The sequence below is a fragment of the Phalacrocorax carbo genome, chromosome 2, assembly GCF_963921805.1.
Source record: "Phalacrocorax carbo chromosome 2, bPhaCar2.1, whole genome shotgun sequence".
In the NCBI taxonomy this organism is placed as follows: Eukaryota; Metazoa; Chordata; class Aves; order Suliformes; family Phalacrocoracidae; genus Phalacrocorax; species Phalacrocorax carbo.
The window spans coordinates 102421947-102437711 of NC_087514.1; the positions used below are offsets into that span (position 1 = coordinate 102421947).

The following is a 15765-nucleotide window of genomic DNA, read 5'->3' on the forward strand; positions in this document are numbered from 1 at the left end:
TAAACATTTTTGATAAGTAAATCTAAATATCAAAACATCTTTCAGGATCTTATACAACCCCCTAGGGATCAAGTCAATGCGTTTTTAACCAAACTGTACTGTTCAGTATTTGCAGGCCTCGAAACTGAAACCAAGCCAGAATGAGATATGAACATCTCTGATATCCCACTTCATTCTTAATCTTACGTATCAATTCTGAAGCTGTACCAATCAGATATTAAAAGGCTTTTTATCACATATATTCTGGCAGCCATCTTAAGCTTTCTCAGGTGGAGTTTTATGCATTTTGACTGCACCATTATTCCTGTAAATGCAATAAACTCAAGAATCAAGTCAGGCCTAACCTGTTCAATAGATGTTTGAAACATTGCATCATCAGCATTGCAGTAACTGGAATCTGACTAATACCTGTTAAGCAAGATGAGGTTGTTCAGATGTTAACTGGAAATTTTAAAGAGACAATTAGTACTTCCCAGGTATCTTACTTCAAGGATGGGCAGCACTGCAGATTTCTGTTTTGGCAGCTTGACAGCATTTACTTTGTACAGATTTCCATATGTATTCATGTTATTGAGCTGCTAGAAGGTTACAGACCATAAGATCACTCTGAACTCTGATGTAAACCCAAAAGCCAGGTTACTCAACTGACAAACCCCATATGCTCTATCCCAAGTCACATACAGAAACCCCTTACACCTGACTGCATTCATAACACGGATGCTTCTGGGGCACAGACTCTGGAGGCCTGTGTTTGGTTGGTCTCAGTTTAAAATCTTTCTCCAGGTCCTTGAACAAAGAGCACACAGCACCTGAGGACACTGCATCCTGGTGACTACTGTGAAGGGAGGGAACTGCATTTTTGCCACCCTGCTCTGTTTTGCTTGTCAAAACAGCTTTGTCTGGAAGCTGCAGAAGAGAGTACGTCAGCACAGACCTAGGAACAGAGCTATAGAATTGCTGTGGCAGAATTAAGGAGAGGACAGGAAAATATTGTATAACATGCAATAAGCAGAGGGTATTTCATTAAATTTATTAGCAAAAATTGTTTTAAGACCTTCACATCTTAATTACCTATACAAAATGGCACAGTTTGAAAGGCAGTTTGGATCATATACCAGTGAGAAAACTATTTGGAGACATCTCAGCATTTTTAATCCGGTATAAAAACCTAGGATTTTCTTAATAACAAAATTTGGTTTCCAAAGAAATATTTTTTTCAGAAAGAAACACAAGTATGTGCCTGAACAATCCATATGAGATTTGATTAAAATGTCTGCTTGCTGGAGAAAGAGACACATCAGAAGGAAATCCTATCACCAGATTTTATCAGAGGCAGCATCTTTTTCACTAGAGTCATGAGTGCCGTTCCCAAACCAGAAAAACTTGAAGTCAAGCTGGAATTTTGTGTTAGGCATAACTGGCCAGGTTTGGGTGGCAGGGGACTGGCTGCAGGGGTCACCCCTGTGGTCCCAGACACTTTGGCAGTAGATGGAAACAAGCCACTGTTTGCCGGCACTGCAACCACTTAAATATGGTTAAGAAAGGGCAATAGGCACTGGGGCAGGAGACACAGGAAGAGGTGGGGGGGATGCACAACAGGAGACAAGAGAGAGAATATGTGGAAGGGGTCATTACTGGGTACAGGGCTGGAGACACCCTCTTGGAAGGAAGCACTTCATGCCACCTTCCAGGGGACTGAGGCCCACAGAGAAGCCCACACTGGAGCAGAGGAAACAAGTAAGAAGGAAGGAACAGTGGCAGAAGAGAGTAAGAGGCAACAAGTGACAAAAAGAAAACAGCCATGCACTGACCCCAACCTCCTGTGCTGCCTGTCACCTCAAAGGGACTGAGCAAAATGTGCAGTGAAAAGAGGTGAAGCGGAGACTTGGAAGGGGAGAGGAGACATGACTGGACTGAAGCTGAACCTGGGGAAGGCCAGGGAAAGGTGTTCGCCAGAACCGCTCATCACCTTCATTTCTCTACAAATGTCTAAATTCAAAGGATTTCCACTTGAGAAACAAAGGCCACATAGGCTTTGGCAGTTTCTCAAAACCTTCTGCTTCTTCAGATTCTTAACCTTTCTCTACATTAACGGAGAGCCTTTACAGTAATTTCACAATACATTTCATGAACGGCTTTCAATGCTGTCCCATCAACCCTCTACAGCCCTGCTAGCAGCATTGCCAGATCACCTTCTAACTTATCAGCTCTTCAACATCACTACCAGCTGGGTCTAAAGACTGACCCAGTTTTGGAGCTTTGTCCCTTCCACACTGAAAGAAACAAGCTCACTCCTCAGCCTTTCCACAGGCATTTCAGTTAGCATAACAAAGACCACACAGGGATGCCTCCTCTGTGTCCCTGTGAGAAAGAGGTTTCTCTCCATTTCACTTTACTATAAACTCCCATCTACACAGGCAGGCAATTAAGAGAAAGCAAAATCTTTCTATTCTGGCTGGGGTGGCAAAAATCAAACTAGAGATTTACAAAGTAGGCTTGGCCATATATATCTTCACCACTGCCAAGATGAGAAATCTCAACTTTCAGAAAACTGTATTCACATGATCCCTTAGAGATTGGGAACAAATTTGCCCAGTTCCGTCTGCCACACACTTTAGGTGAACTCAAAGTTGTATGGCTTCTCTAAGACACAAAGCATAAGCAGTTCAGTCGCAGAGATCCTGATAATTGGCTAAAGCTTAGCACAGTGTTAACATGGCCTCCGTTTGCCAGCAAAACACAGTGAAGGCAAGCTTCAAGTCTTACTGCACGCCCAAAGTGCAAAAACAAGGTCGTGCATGGAGCTACTGCAGGTTCTTTTCATGGCTTAATTTCCAGCACACAGCACAGGCAGTAACTAAAAGATGCTTGTTAGCTTCCCCTAGCAGACGAAGGAAAAATGGGAGATGAGCTTAGTACAGCAGTGGCTGAGTTTCCTTAATTTTAGCTTTGTACAGGCAGCTCAGCTATTGCCCTTTGTTAGAACTAACTACAACTCTAATGCAGAATGTCAATCTAAATTTTATCACCAGGGACAGTATGCTTTGGTATCATACTTTTCATAGGTACATTTATATGTACTTTTTGCATACTAATAGAAAAAAAACAAATAGTATCTACCCACCTCGCCTAAACTTCCGTGTTAATTTATGCTCATTTCAAGGTCTGCATGGTAGATACTTTTTAAAACAAATCTTCTGTCATCAACTCTGCTTGCAGAAGCAGTACCCCATTTTCAACTTGCAACAGCACTTTATCTGTTATCAAACGTCCTTCCATACGCATGGAGACAACTTCTAATCTCTTCTTACTTGTGCCAATATGCTCCAGACCAACTTGGTCAATCATAAAAGCCACTGGCTATCCTGAGCCTGGAGGAGGTGATACTTGAAAGGCAACCTGCTCTCATAGTCCCCACTTATCTCCAGGACAAGTCTTCCTTGGGATTCTTCCAAGTAGATCCCACACAGGCTGCTCTCCTGAAACCCATGATTGTGACCCTGCTTTTTGACTTATTCCCGTTTGTTTCAGGAGCCTGAACACCACCGCACGGCCACATCCCTGACCAATCTCTCTTTGCCTGCAAGGGTGAGGTCAAGCAGAGTCTCTCTCCTTGTCAGCTCCACAATCACATCTCCGCATTAGTTACCAACACAGTCCAGAAACCTCCCGCATTGCTCGTGCCCTGCTCTCTTGCCCTCTCAATAGGTATTGGGGTGGCTTCAATACCCCATGAGGACCAGAGGCTGTGAATATGAAGCTCATCCCAGTTGCCCGAAGGCTTGATCTACTTCTTCCTGACCAGTCTGGAGTAGACGTGCACCCTAATATTGCCCACAACAGCTGTCCTGCCAGCCCTGACCCATATAAACTCTTGAGTAGCTCATTGCATCTCTAGGCAGAGCTCCCTAGCACCTGCTGAAAGGGTGTGTCACCCTCCATGATCTTGAGCTGGCTAGGGCAAAAGACCAAAGCATCCTTTGATCAAGAATCAGCTGACAGAGCTTATAAGAAGCTGCCAGAAGCCCCAGCTTCTGCTAGCTGTCCTCTCCCAGCTGCAGCAACCACTCATTTTGCTCACAGCACACCCAGAGGCCCACCAAGAATCCCAGTTCTCAGAATATCTAGAAGATCTCAAAGCAGAGCCCAGAAACTGCCACAACTCTAGGCTGCAATGATATCCAAGATAGACTGTATCTTAAGGCTTGCTGTTCTCCACACATACTGTTGCCATTTCAGTCATCCCCTCCAAGAATCTCAGTTGTCACAGATTTCATGCAACTTTCTTATTTACATGCATTTTTCTTCCCTACAGTAATGGCAATAAATTATCACTTTTACATCAAGAGACAGGCAGTTGCTTGTTACAAAATCTGGTGGAACTTAGAGCAATCCAGCTAACATTGCTAAGTTTCCTCTTCCCTCTAGCAGGGGTGTGTATCAAACCCAGTAAATGTTAACTTTACAGCCTGTTTCAACCTTCCAGCTGATTCCACCCTGTTCTTAAGGAACCAGAGCCTCTTTAGTCCCAACTGATCAAACTGATTTCCATAAATAGAAAACAGGTGCATCTTAAACATCTAAAGTAGGTTTTAAGTATTCAACTTATTTGCCAGACTCAAGAAAAGGATTCTGAGAACAAAAACACCTTATCTGCTTTATCCTGCTGTACATTGTGGTCCAAAACCACCACTGTTCCTCCTTATCTACCTTGCCTCTCTTTTTGTTTTAAAAGCATTATAAAAGGTATTTACTCAGCACCATTACATCTGTAACACCACTGTGCATTAGTAACATGAAACCCGTAAAACAGGCTTAATTTTATTGAAGGGGGAACTTATGTTTGCTGGTCTCGGCCTTTGGATACTAGAGGGTCCAATAGTATTGCTCAGCTAACTTCTTTTAATGAGTCACCAAGGGTCAAGAAGGGAAGAATACTGTAACACTATTACACCAGGTCCAGGCCTGCTCACCTGTACACTTCCAAGGAAACCCCACTGTGTCCCAAAAGGAGCTCTGCTCCTTATCATCTGATTTAAAAAAAGAGTCCTTTAGCAATTAATCTGCCTATTAAGATAACCCTCTCCCCTTCAGCCTTTTCTACACTGTAACAGGACTGTAAGTCATTCACACATTAGGGTTACATTACAAAGAAAGCAATAACCTGATTTGATTTGAAAAACAAAATAATGTCTAAGTGGCCTCACCATACTCTGCCTGCTTCCTGAGGGGCAAACATACCTCTTTTTGCAAAGCATCGTCAGGTTGCGCAAGAAGTTGAACAGCTGCTTCACTTTCAAATGTCTTTCCAGGGAATGGTGTAATCTCCAGGAGAGATGACAACCTCTCTGTGGAGTGTTCAGTGACAGAGTTCAGTTCAGAGCTGTTTTTATTCAGAAGGCTTTCCACCTTCCTAGCCTCCCCTTTCTTTTCCGCAAAGTCTTCCTGGTTATCTCCATCATCACCCACAGAAGAGTTGAAGCCGTTTTCACCTGCCACCATCACACCCCAGTCAGCATAATCCGTGCTCTCCTTCTGCTCATGTTTGATGCTCACCTGAAAGGGGTCCTGCTCCAACTCTTTATAATCATCAATGTACTCAGGGATCTCCTCAAGGCTGGGATCTTTACCAAGCAGAGACAGCTCTTTCAGGCTACTCACTTCCTCAGACGGCTCATTCTGGAGTCCCACAGAGTGGACCATGCTTGGGATCACTTGCCCAAATCCTAGCAGCGAGGCTGGCCTCTGAGCAGGCCTGAGCACAAAAGTAAGATATGACTTTACAGTTTCAATTTTTTTAGGTTCACAATTCTCTTTGTGTTGGCAGTTCACGATGTAACAGCGTCGTTCAAACATCCAGGACAAGTCACAACCAGAGAGGTCACAACATGCTGCGATGCAGTCAGACACTGACATAGCATGAGGAACTCGCATAATTTTAGTGGTCTCTAAGTTGGGAGATATTACTGCACCTGAGTACGTGGCTCCTTCTCTGCAGTGCTCACAAATGGAACCTGAAACAACACCACCAACATAAGGCACAACACTACAACCAATCCATAATATAGTTTACTGTGACCAAAAATGGCTTATCACAGGAGACAAGATAAAGACAGGCGGTACCCTGCTTAAATAAGCTCATTTCCTTTCATTAACATTACCACTACCTTTTTTTCAGCACGTCCCTTTGTAATAGTATTTGTCCTGTATAGGGTTTTTCAGTGTAGGATCTCGATATTATTTGCGAAGTACCTCTTACTCCCTTGCTATTAATATATAGAGATGAAAGTGAGTTGTCAATACTTAAAATAAGAACAGAGCATGGAACACAAAAAAAATATCATGGGGTACCTCCATTACCCCCATAGCATAGTGAGCAAAACATGTTTTGAAACGGAACTCAAACAAGATGCTGTAACATGCTATTGTTTCATTTGAGGGAGAAGGCAGCAAAAATCTACACAGGAGAAATACTTGCCATCTCACTTGACCTTCACACCAACATAATTGCTGGGCTTAATATAAAAGCCAGAACAAATTCTCAAACTTTTGCTGCTTTAGCCACTAGTTCATGTGAAATCCCAAAAGCTTGCCCCAGCAGGGAGCATCTTTCCTTCCTTTGCAGTGAAGACGTAATGATGTATGACATCAGAATTATTTTCACAGGACATCACAAACAGCGTGAAGTGTTCAAATCAAGCATGAATCAACATACAGTATATCTCAGTCAATTTTTAACATATGTTCCAGGTGTTTTTTTCTCTAGTTGTAACTGCTCTTCACAATTCCTCTCTCCAAAATGCAACCTGAAAATATCTGATCATGCTTAAAAAAACAGTTGAGTAAAACCAGGACATTTTTCTTACATTGGTTTTCAACTAGACTTGCTAACTCAACCAATGAAAACAAGATGTCACCCCTGGGAGCTCACAAAGTAATGGAAGATAAAGTTGACTCTGCCTCCTTTGCATATCATTAACAGTTGAGCTCTGGCAGCAGCTATCTCATTATTCACAATAGTATATGGCAGGAGAAAAAATAAAAGGCAGCTTGACTAATGGACTCCAGATCAAATCTGTTGACCACATAGGCAGGAAAAATTAAATCCAGTAGGAATAGGCTGGCAATAGGGGTTAGGTCTGACCATGACCTAGAGCCTTGGAGACAAAAGAGATTCTCCTATGCATGCAGTGTGTCCAGCCACTGCACTACAGTTCCTACCGCTTCTTCTGGGCTGAACTGCAGCACACTCCTTCACAATACATGATCTGAATACAGCTACTAAAACACCTGTGGGGCATCATACTGCCTGGGATGAACGTAAAAAATGTAGAACTCCCAAAACAAACAAAAAATTGCACCACACACTGAGGGATAGAGAATACAACACTTTATGACAGTTTTGCAGAGCTGGCTATTTGGGGTAAGGAAAAACATGAAACAAAACCAATTTTTAAAAAAGATCAATGACTTGCAAACAGGTATAGCTGAATGGGAAGCTGGCAAAAAGGATTAACAGCTTCAAGTACCTTTCTTCTGCCTCCAGCTACTCCTTCACACAGAGCTGGGATACTGTTTACTCTTCTACTTTACACTTTCAGTGAAAAAATCTATCCAGGGGCATATGAGTTTAAAACAACCTATCCTCTTCTAACATAGCCCAGATATTAAGTATCTTTATCTGTACCCAGGAGATACCCAGGATTTGTGCATTTTTCTCTTTCACATTGCATATAAATATTTCCTTTACATACAATAACATAAGACCCTGGGAGAGTCTCTGAATAGTCATTACAAGTCTTTCCTTTAAGTTGCCTGCACAAATTAGGACAGGGGAGCCAGCATAGCTCTGGGTCAAAATGAAGTTTAGGAGTCAGCCAATTTAACCATTCTGTCCTTTTTTCAATCCATATCAATTTAGTTAGTCCTGTAAGTCAGCACGGAGATGAGAAACTGGCCTTTAATAGGGTAAAACAGAAAACATGAATCTGTGTGGATGTGCAATATTAGGTCAGTAACAACTCATTACAATACTTCAGGAACAGCACTATTAAGGTGGGTCAAAAAACTCCTTTGAGGGCAGTTTTCATCCCTTCCCTTCTTTACCTCATCCCTGAAGGAGAACGTGACCAGCCTGTTAGAAGAAATTAAAAAGTTTCATTATTTGTTTGTTCAGAAAAGAATGACCAATAACTCTTGTCTCGAAGACAGACTTACACAATTGGATAGTCCAAAACTGTAACCTGAGGCCAGACTTCAAATCCTCACTCAGCCTGATGTCAAAGCTTCAAATCTCGCTCTGCCACTTTCAGTTTGATACATCAACTATCACACTCCAGAGTCAACCTCCCCATGAAATTAATGGTGTTTCATTAGCAATACAGAGAATCAAGTCCAGCATATTCCTAAAATAACACATGACTTTGAACCTCAATCTCCCAAGCAAGGATCCTAGCCACAGACCTTAGTTACCCCCACTTTCAAATGTCAGAAGGCCTTGGTTTCATCCCAATAGGGGATGGGAAAAATGTTACGCTTAGAATTTCTGTACAATGGGAAAATTATTTCCCTGCCAACTCTAAATTAAATCTAACAATGTAATCCAAATATCAAAGTAATCCGTTTCATCTCTTGCTTCAGCCAAGTTAAATTCTAGCAGTAGGTGGGCAAGAATGGCTGTTTCAGCCTGACACTAGGTGTGTGCCCATAGTCTTCAGATGGAAAACATGTAAGATCTGCTTAGAGTGAAATTAAACTGATCTCTCATTTCATATTCCCCTTAATCCCATCCACCCTCCAGTCTGCAACAGGCTCAAGTAAGAGATATTGAGGTCTCTTATTTACGGAAAATTTTCTAAAAGTATGCCAAATGAAAGGTCACATAGTAACATTTGTGCCTGCTACATCATTACCTGCTGTCTGAGGTCATAGCACAGCTGTTTTCCTTTAGTTAACTGAACTGAGAGATTAATGTACTGTTCTATTCTGACCAGTAATGGCAAAAAAAAAAACAAACAACCCATAATGCAATTCTGTTTATTGTTTCAGAAGTACTCATTCAGGTTATCAACAGAAAGACTGCTTCCCTTTATTACGAGCCCTCTGGTACCTGGGCCATCAATAGCCTAGAAGTTCTGCAAGCCAAGTGTTCCCCTTCCTTTTAGCTGTATCTTGTTACGTCAACAGTAGGACAACACTGACATATCCAGAGACCTAGTCAGGCAAGCAGGTTACCCTAAAAAAACCCCATACCCACCCCTCCCCAAAACCCTAACAAGCAGTCATACTGTAGAATACAGCTTCATTTTAAAGAGATTCCTTCCTTTAGTGAGGAAACATCCACACCCTTTGAGCTGCACGCTACCACTCTTTCACATCTTGGTGCATGAGTCCACTAATGCCAAGAGCCCAGAGGAACACAGCTGTTCTTCCATCACAGACCTTTCTGCAGACCTTTCCTCAACTGGACTGCGAGACTAACTCCAAAACGTAACAGATGCTCTCCCCCTTCTGTGGCAGGCTTACACACAGCCATGAGCACATGAATGACTGGGTGGCAAATATTCTTTAGTAAGTAAGCAGCAAATTGTGACAGCATAACACTGGGTTCATCACGGCTAATTACCCAAATATGAAACCCTGCAATGACACAACCATCCACTTGTGGGCTGGTCTATTTGTTTTCCGTAGCAGCAAGCAGCACAACAAGAAGCAGAAAGAAGGGGCAAGAGGGAACAGGCAATAGATGAGAAGAGCTCAGATTCAGACCTTGCACCAAGAAAAATCAGATATGACCAGTCACCTCCCGTTAACCTTCCTGTTGGGAGCACAGCACTGAGGGCTCACGTGGCACACTATTCTCACAGCCTGAAAGCCTCTGAACTAAATGAGCATGGAGTTTCCTACAGAAAGAGTAGGGCTGTCTCTGCTTGACATCTGCTCCCTCCACTCTCTAAGCAACAAACTAGTTCCATTCTATTTCTAGGGTTAATGATTTTTTTTTTTAATCTATCCAAGTAACTTTTACCTCATTTCAGTGAATTTTGAGAGGAAAGATGCTGTATCAGTAAGAAATAAGTTTTGTGTTTCCTACCACCATAATAACACATTGAAACAATTTTTATAAGGTTCTGGAAACAAAATTTTAAAAAGCTTTTTTTTTTCCCCCCAATTGCAGACACCTAAGAGGAGAACCTGAACTCCAATTTTCAAGCTAGAGCCAATTTCCACAGCAGAGTTATAAACCCCTAAAAAGCACGCTTTAGACCATAAATACTGAAAAATGCCTATACTCCAGCAGCTTTAATAAGGGCCTATAGAAAGTACTGCCCTGGAAACCAGAAAAGCCGTATTACCAAGAACTTCATCGACATCCGAAATGTCACTGCATCAGTTCCTCTTGCGACAGCTAACACCTCTGTACACCATGAATGTGTTTTCATTCTTTTTCTACAGGCTGCTTTAAGATTACCCGATGTTTCCCCTCCCTTTTGCTGAAATCTCACAGGTCTTTCAATGGCGATACATCTGGGATGCCAAAGAGTTCTTTTGGGCCTCAGTAAGGATGCTGACTGCAGATTAAGCACTGCAAAGGGAGGAGGAGAACAAATAAGACAAAAAATGCTCAGCTACATAAAAGCAAATCCTCAACACAGAGCTAAAGCCAATAGTATTCTAGTTACATCTACAATGAGCTACAAAGCTTTTGTGGCCATTACAGAAGCCTTCATGATGTTTATCATTCACTTCTCAGGTCCAGGGTCTGTCAAAGCTCCCTCATCAGTTCAATGAGCCTGATGGTCCTCTCCAAGTATTGTTTTCATTTCATGAATTGTTACCATCCCTGTTTGTCACTGATAAATCAACTAATCGCTATTTAAAGAGGGGAAAAAAACCCAAATCATAACAAAAAAAACCCGAACAAAAACTCCACACCTAAAGAACACTTCTCCCCTGCCCTTTTTTTTTTTAACCAGGCTGTGGTTATGTTCACAAGCCAAATGTGCCCAAACCACAGACCAGATCTAGCCTGTCAAAACGATTCATCCAACCCACAGCCCATTCTCCCCTTAATTTACACATGAGCATCTAAGCACACTATATACTCAACAGATGGCTCGTCTGTCCCATGAATGATACTGGATATTTGCCGTTGGAGACCAGAAAGGTAGATGCATGGGTGCAGCCATTACATCCCTCCACAAGGAAACACCAGACCGTTTCCAACAGAGACATGAAGAGTGTGAACTAACCCAGCATACTGCATAACTCACTATAATCTCAGAGATCAGAATCAGGCACTACACCGTCTTGTCTCTCCGGAAAGATCTGTGTGAATCAGAACACATTACTAGAACATCTACCCACAGCAGTACAAGAAAGAATGCACTGCAACCCCAAGCTAGCGGTCCCCCTGTAATTTCAAAGGTTTGAAGTGTCCTTTGACACTCCTGGCCTGTGTTTCATGTGTTAGATACATCGGAAGAAAAGGGTATTCATCTTATTCTTCAAAGTCCAAGAGGAGCTGTATGAAATGTGTTGAAAATTGATGGCTTGTAATGTATTTAGAAACACTCGCCCCTAGAGTAGACAGGAATACTGGTGATGTGTAGCAAAGACTCTGGGAGGGCATGTAATCTATGGCCGGGCTGCATGGAATTAAAAACAGGATACTAGACTGCACAACACCTGTGACTGCAGCTACCTGCCAATCCGTCTTTGCATTTTTCTTGGAGTGGCTGATCTCAGAACAAAGCACCACATATGAACACACAGTATGTGAAAACTGAGAGTCAGCCATGAGAATGCTGTTAGACTTGCAGAAATGCATTTCAATAGCAGTATTTGCAAGGTCTGCCTCAAGTGCCAGATTAGAATATGCCTGCTCAAGATAAGAGCTAGACTGAATTGATTCCAATGTGTTGGATTCCCAGTTGCAAAGTGAACTGTTATTTCTGTCGTGGAAAGCAATGCCTTCTCTCTCTCGTAGGAAAAAAAAATCATTTTTGGATGCATTAGCATTAAAACTACTGATTTTTATTAATGGCCAAATAATTTAAATCTATTTTAATATAAGCTGACTTCATCAATGAATGGATAAAAGCCAGGGAAATGAGACTCGCACTATAAGGAATGCCTATGTGGAGAAATTAGGAGCTGCATCCACAGGTTTGGGAACTGAATCATCCAAATTGCATGAGACGATGAGTGAGAGAGGCATGGTACATGGTATACATGGTACACACTACCTATTGCCACATCCAGCTCAAGCCTCCTGAGAGGCACAAACATTAGCCAGTGGTAGGTGTCTGTATCCATTAGGTGATCTGCCTACTGTCCCAGCTTTGTTTTTCATTGTATTGGGTTTAGGTGGCAAGGTTTTGGTAGCTGTGGCATGAGGAGAAATGGACTGCAGGTGTGGCTTCTGTGAGAAGACACCAGAAGCAGCCCCCATGTCAGACAGAGCCAATTCCAAGAGGAACCTGCTGCTGGCCAAGGCTGAGCCAATCAGTGACACTGGTAGCATCTCTATGATAACATATTTAAGAAATGGTAAAAATCACTGCGCAACAGCAGCAGCCAGGAGAGGACTGAGAACGTTTGAAAGAAACAACTCTGCAGACACCAAGGTCAGTGAAGAAGGAGGGGGAGGAGGTGCTCCAGGCACCAGAGCAGAGATTCCCCCACAGCCTGTGGTGAAGACCATGGTGAGGCAGGCCATGCCCCTGCAGTCCATGGAAGTTAAAGGTGCAGCAGATATCCACCTGCAGCCTGGAGGACCCCACATCAGAGCAGGCAGATGAGCCCTGAAAGAAGTTGCAGCCCATGGAGAGCCCACACTGGCGGATGCTCCTGTGGACCTATAGAGAGGAGACCATGCAGAAGCATGTTTTCTTGCAGGACTTGTGACCCCACAGGAGATCCATGCTGGAGCGTTCTGTTCCTAAAGGACTGCACCCCACGGAAAGGACCCATACTGGAGCAGTTCTTGAAGAACTGCAGCCCATGGGAAGGATGACACTGGAGAAGTTTGTGAAGGACTGTATCCTGCAGGAGTGACCCCACGCTGGAGCAGGGGAAGAGTGTGAAGAGGAAGGAGCAGCAGAGACAAAGCATTATGAACAGATTGCAGCCCTCATTCCCCATCCCCGTGAGCCACTTAGGGGAAGGAGTTAGAAGAATTGGGAGTGAAGCTGAGCCTGGGAAGAAGGGAGAGGTGGGGGGAAGGTGCTTTAGATTTGGTCTGACTTCTCATTAATTACTCTAATTGGCAATAAATTAACTTCCCTATGTCAAGTCTGGTTTGCTCTTGACTGTATGGTATGCGATCTCCCTGTCCTGATCTCGACCCACGAGCTTTTAATCATATTTTCCTCTCCTAGCTGGCTGAGAAGGGGAAGTGACAGAGCAACTTACTGGGCACCTGGTGGCCAGCCAAGGTCAACCCACCACATTCATGAAAAGCAGTCAAACATTATTAGCCAAAAGGCACCAAGCACAAAATAAAAAAAAACCATATGTGAACTGAAGAGGAAAGAGTATCCCACTTCAATTTCTTTTGCAAACCAGAGCATATTCTTCAATATTCTTCTGAAGATATTCACTAATGAGTCCATTTCTCTACTTCCGCAATGATGTAATGTCAAGCCTTTCTTGTATTAAGTCAGCCTTCTCATTATCATAAGTTAAAACAAGTGGTAACAAAATTTTTTTTTAAGAGAAAAACTAGCCTTTAGAAGCACAAGCTCATGAGCAGAGAAAAACTGCAGAATGAACATCTAATCTAAACTTCCCGACCCTGAGTCAATCACCTTAAAGCTTGCACAAAAAAGAAGTCCTTTTGACTTAACAAAGGTGTGCATTCACTGATGTCCTGCAGCAAATACATCCTGGAAATCAGCAAGTACCTTCCAGTTTAGTTAGAGTTAATATTAATTGGATGGAAAATACTGCAAATTATCAAGATGGAAATAAAAACTAAAATTTTTACTAAAATAACATGTGATACTAGCCCCTAAACACTGCATGCTGGTACCAGAGATACAGGGAGAGGTTTGGAATATCGCCAGCACTCCAAGTGCAATGGTCTTGTTCTCAGATAAATCAAGAGAATGCAGCAAAATTCCAACTCCAGAATGAAAACAAGACTTTCTATATGTGCATGGAGGATATTCTAGCCAGCTAACAGTTAACAGCATCATCAAAAGCGTGAAACTGTCATTCTCTACAGCCAACATTCAGTATTTACCACACATTATTGCCCTCTATTGAAGTTGCTGTGGCTTTTTTCTGAAGATACTGGCATGGCTCCTGCAGCAGGTACTCAGCATCTCATAGGAGAGCATTTTGTTTACAAAAGGCATACTTATTGTTTACAACAGCAACGAAAACCTCAGTTCCATGTTCTCCTCAAAAAGCTTGGCACTGAGATCCTCAGAGTGATCTTGAGGACTACTTCAAACCAGCTATGAGCACAGCTGTAGTTAACGCCTGTCTCCCTCACCCAACATTTCCAAATTCAGTAGTCAGTTTAAGCCTTAGCACATGAGCAAGGCTCTCCCTCATCAAACATCCAATCCTGTATACACTACAGGAGATGAAAGCCAGATAACTGAGTATTATTTTCTCAATTCCTGCTAATATAGATACTGCCACTATCTCCACACACAGAATTCAAACACTGGCTTTTAAAGAAATAAACCCCATGTCTGCCTATATTGTAGCTGCCATGTCAAAACTGCCTGCACCAGATTAAGTCTCCCTATGACACAGATGCAGTATTAAGAATTACTATCATTCTTCATCTGTCTGATTATGGAAATAATTTACCTATCTCTGTGGCTGAAGCAGAAACTTAGAGGACTTTCCTGCGGTCTTTGAAATGAAACGTATGTCTATAGAGCAGATGAGGTGCATTTATTCACAAAAGCATTTATGCTTCTCGTAAATCGACCAACCTACGATACTTCAGAAGAAAAAAAGGTAGCTTAGAACACAAGCAATGTGTCATTCTTAAATGCTGTCCTGCAGAGAAAGAGAAGAACTCTCTGTGCTCTCCCACTACCCTCTCCTGCCCCATGCATCTCCCCTGAAACAGCCCTATTGAAATTGGCTCCGAACAGCTACTCACAACTGCCTTCCTCCGTTGCAATCAACTGCCGGTTATGAAGCTGTACCTTACAAGAACTTTTTGCACTGAGGAGTCACAAGTTTCCCCCGCTCTTGCCTTATACATTTCATTCACACCTGCACACACACTCCAGGAACATTTGTTTCACTCGTTCCGTGTGACTCAGACACACATGAAGTAAACTCCTACCTGTTATTGCCCATAGTAACAGGCAGAGAACACCAAGTCCAAATGCCATGCTGCACCAGGAAGGCAACAACAACTGCTTTTCCAAGAAACTGTGTGGAAATTATATGTCTTAACGTTGGTTTCCTCCAATATTCTTTAGTAACCCTGCTGTGGCCGTGAAGCACTGCAACAGAGAGCACAGGAAAAAATAGGTCAGATGTGAGCATTACTTAAAATGTCACAGCAAAAACCAATACACAGGTTAAATGCAGGCTTTATTATTGCCTCCTGACTTCTTGAGAGATGACACAGTAGATCAGATATAGAACTGTTTACCTACCTGGAAATCTCATTCTCTGGAGATGCAGAAGTGTCCCAAAATATGTGCTTGCTTGGATTGCTGTATCTCAAAACACACAAATATCCTCTCTGCGGTTATCCAGACCCTGTTTTTGCTCTGACTTTAA

General features: G+C 42.6%; 1 protein-coding gene across 9 annotated transcripts in view; it reads right to left on the bottom strand.

Annotated features, from left to right (window-relative positions):
* KIAA0319 (KIAA0319 ortholog) overlaps positions 1-15765 on the bottom strand; it is a 61599-nt gene that overhangs the window by 31378 nt on the left and 14456 nt on the right. For 4 of the 9 annotated variants that reach the window (XM_064443712.1, XM_064443711.1, XM_064443709.1 and 1 more), the window contains exons 2-3: positions 15320-15482; positions 5242-6014 (exon numbers count right to left, since the gene is read on the bottom strand). In XM_064443712.1, the coding sequence (XP_064299782.1) occupies positions 5242-6014; positions 15320-15368 (822 nt within the window). In that variant the 5' untranslated portion in view covers positions 15369-15482. Of the gene's footprint in view, positions 1-5241; positions 6015-8106; positions 8141-15319; positions 15483-15765 lie in introns of those variants that run through there. The other 5 variants (XM_064443718.1, XM_064443715.1, XM_064443713.1 and 2 more) reach the window with 4 other exon arrangements.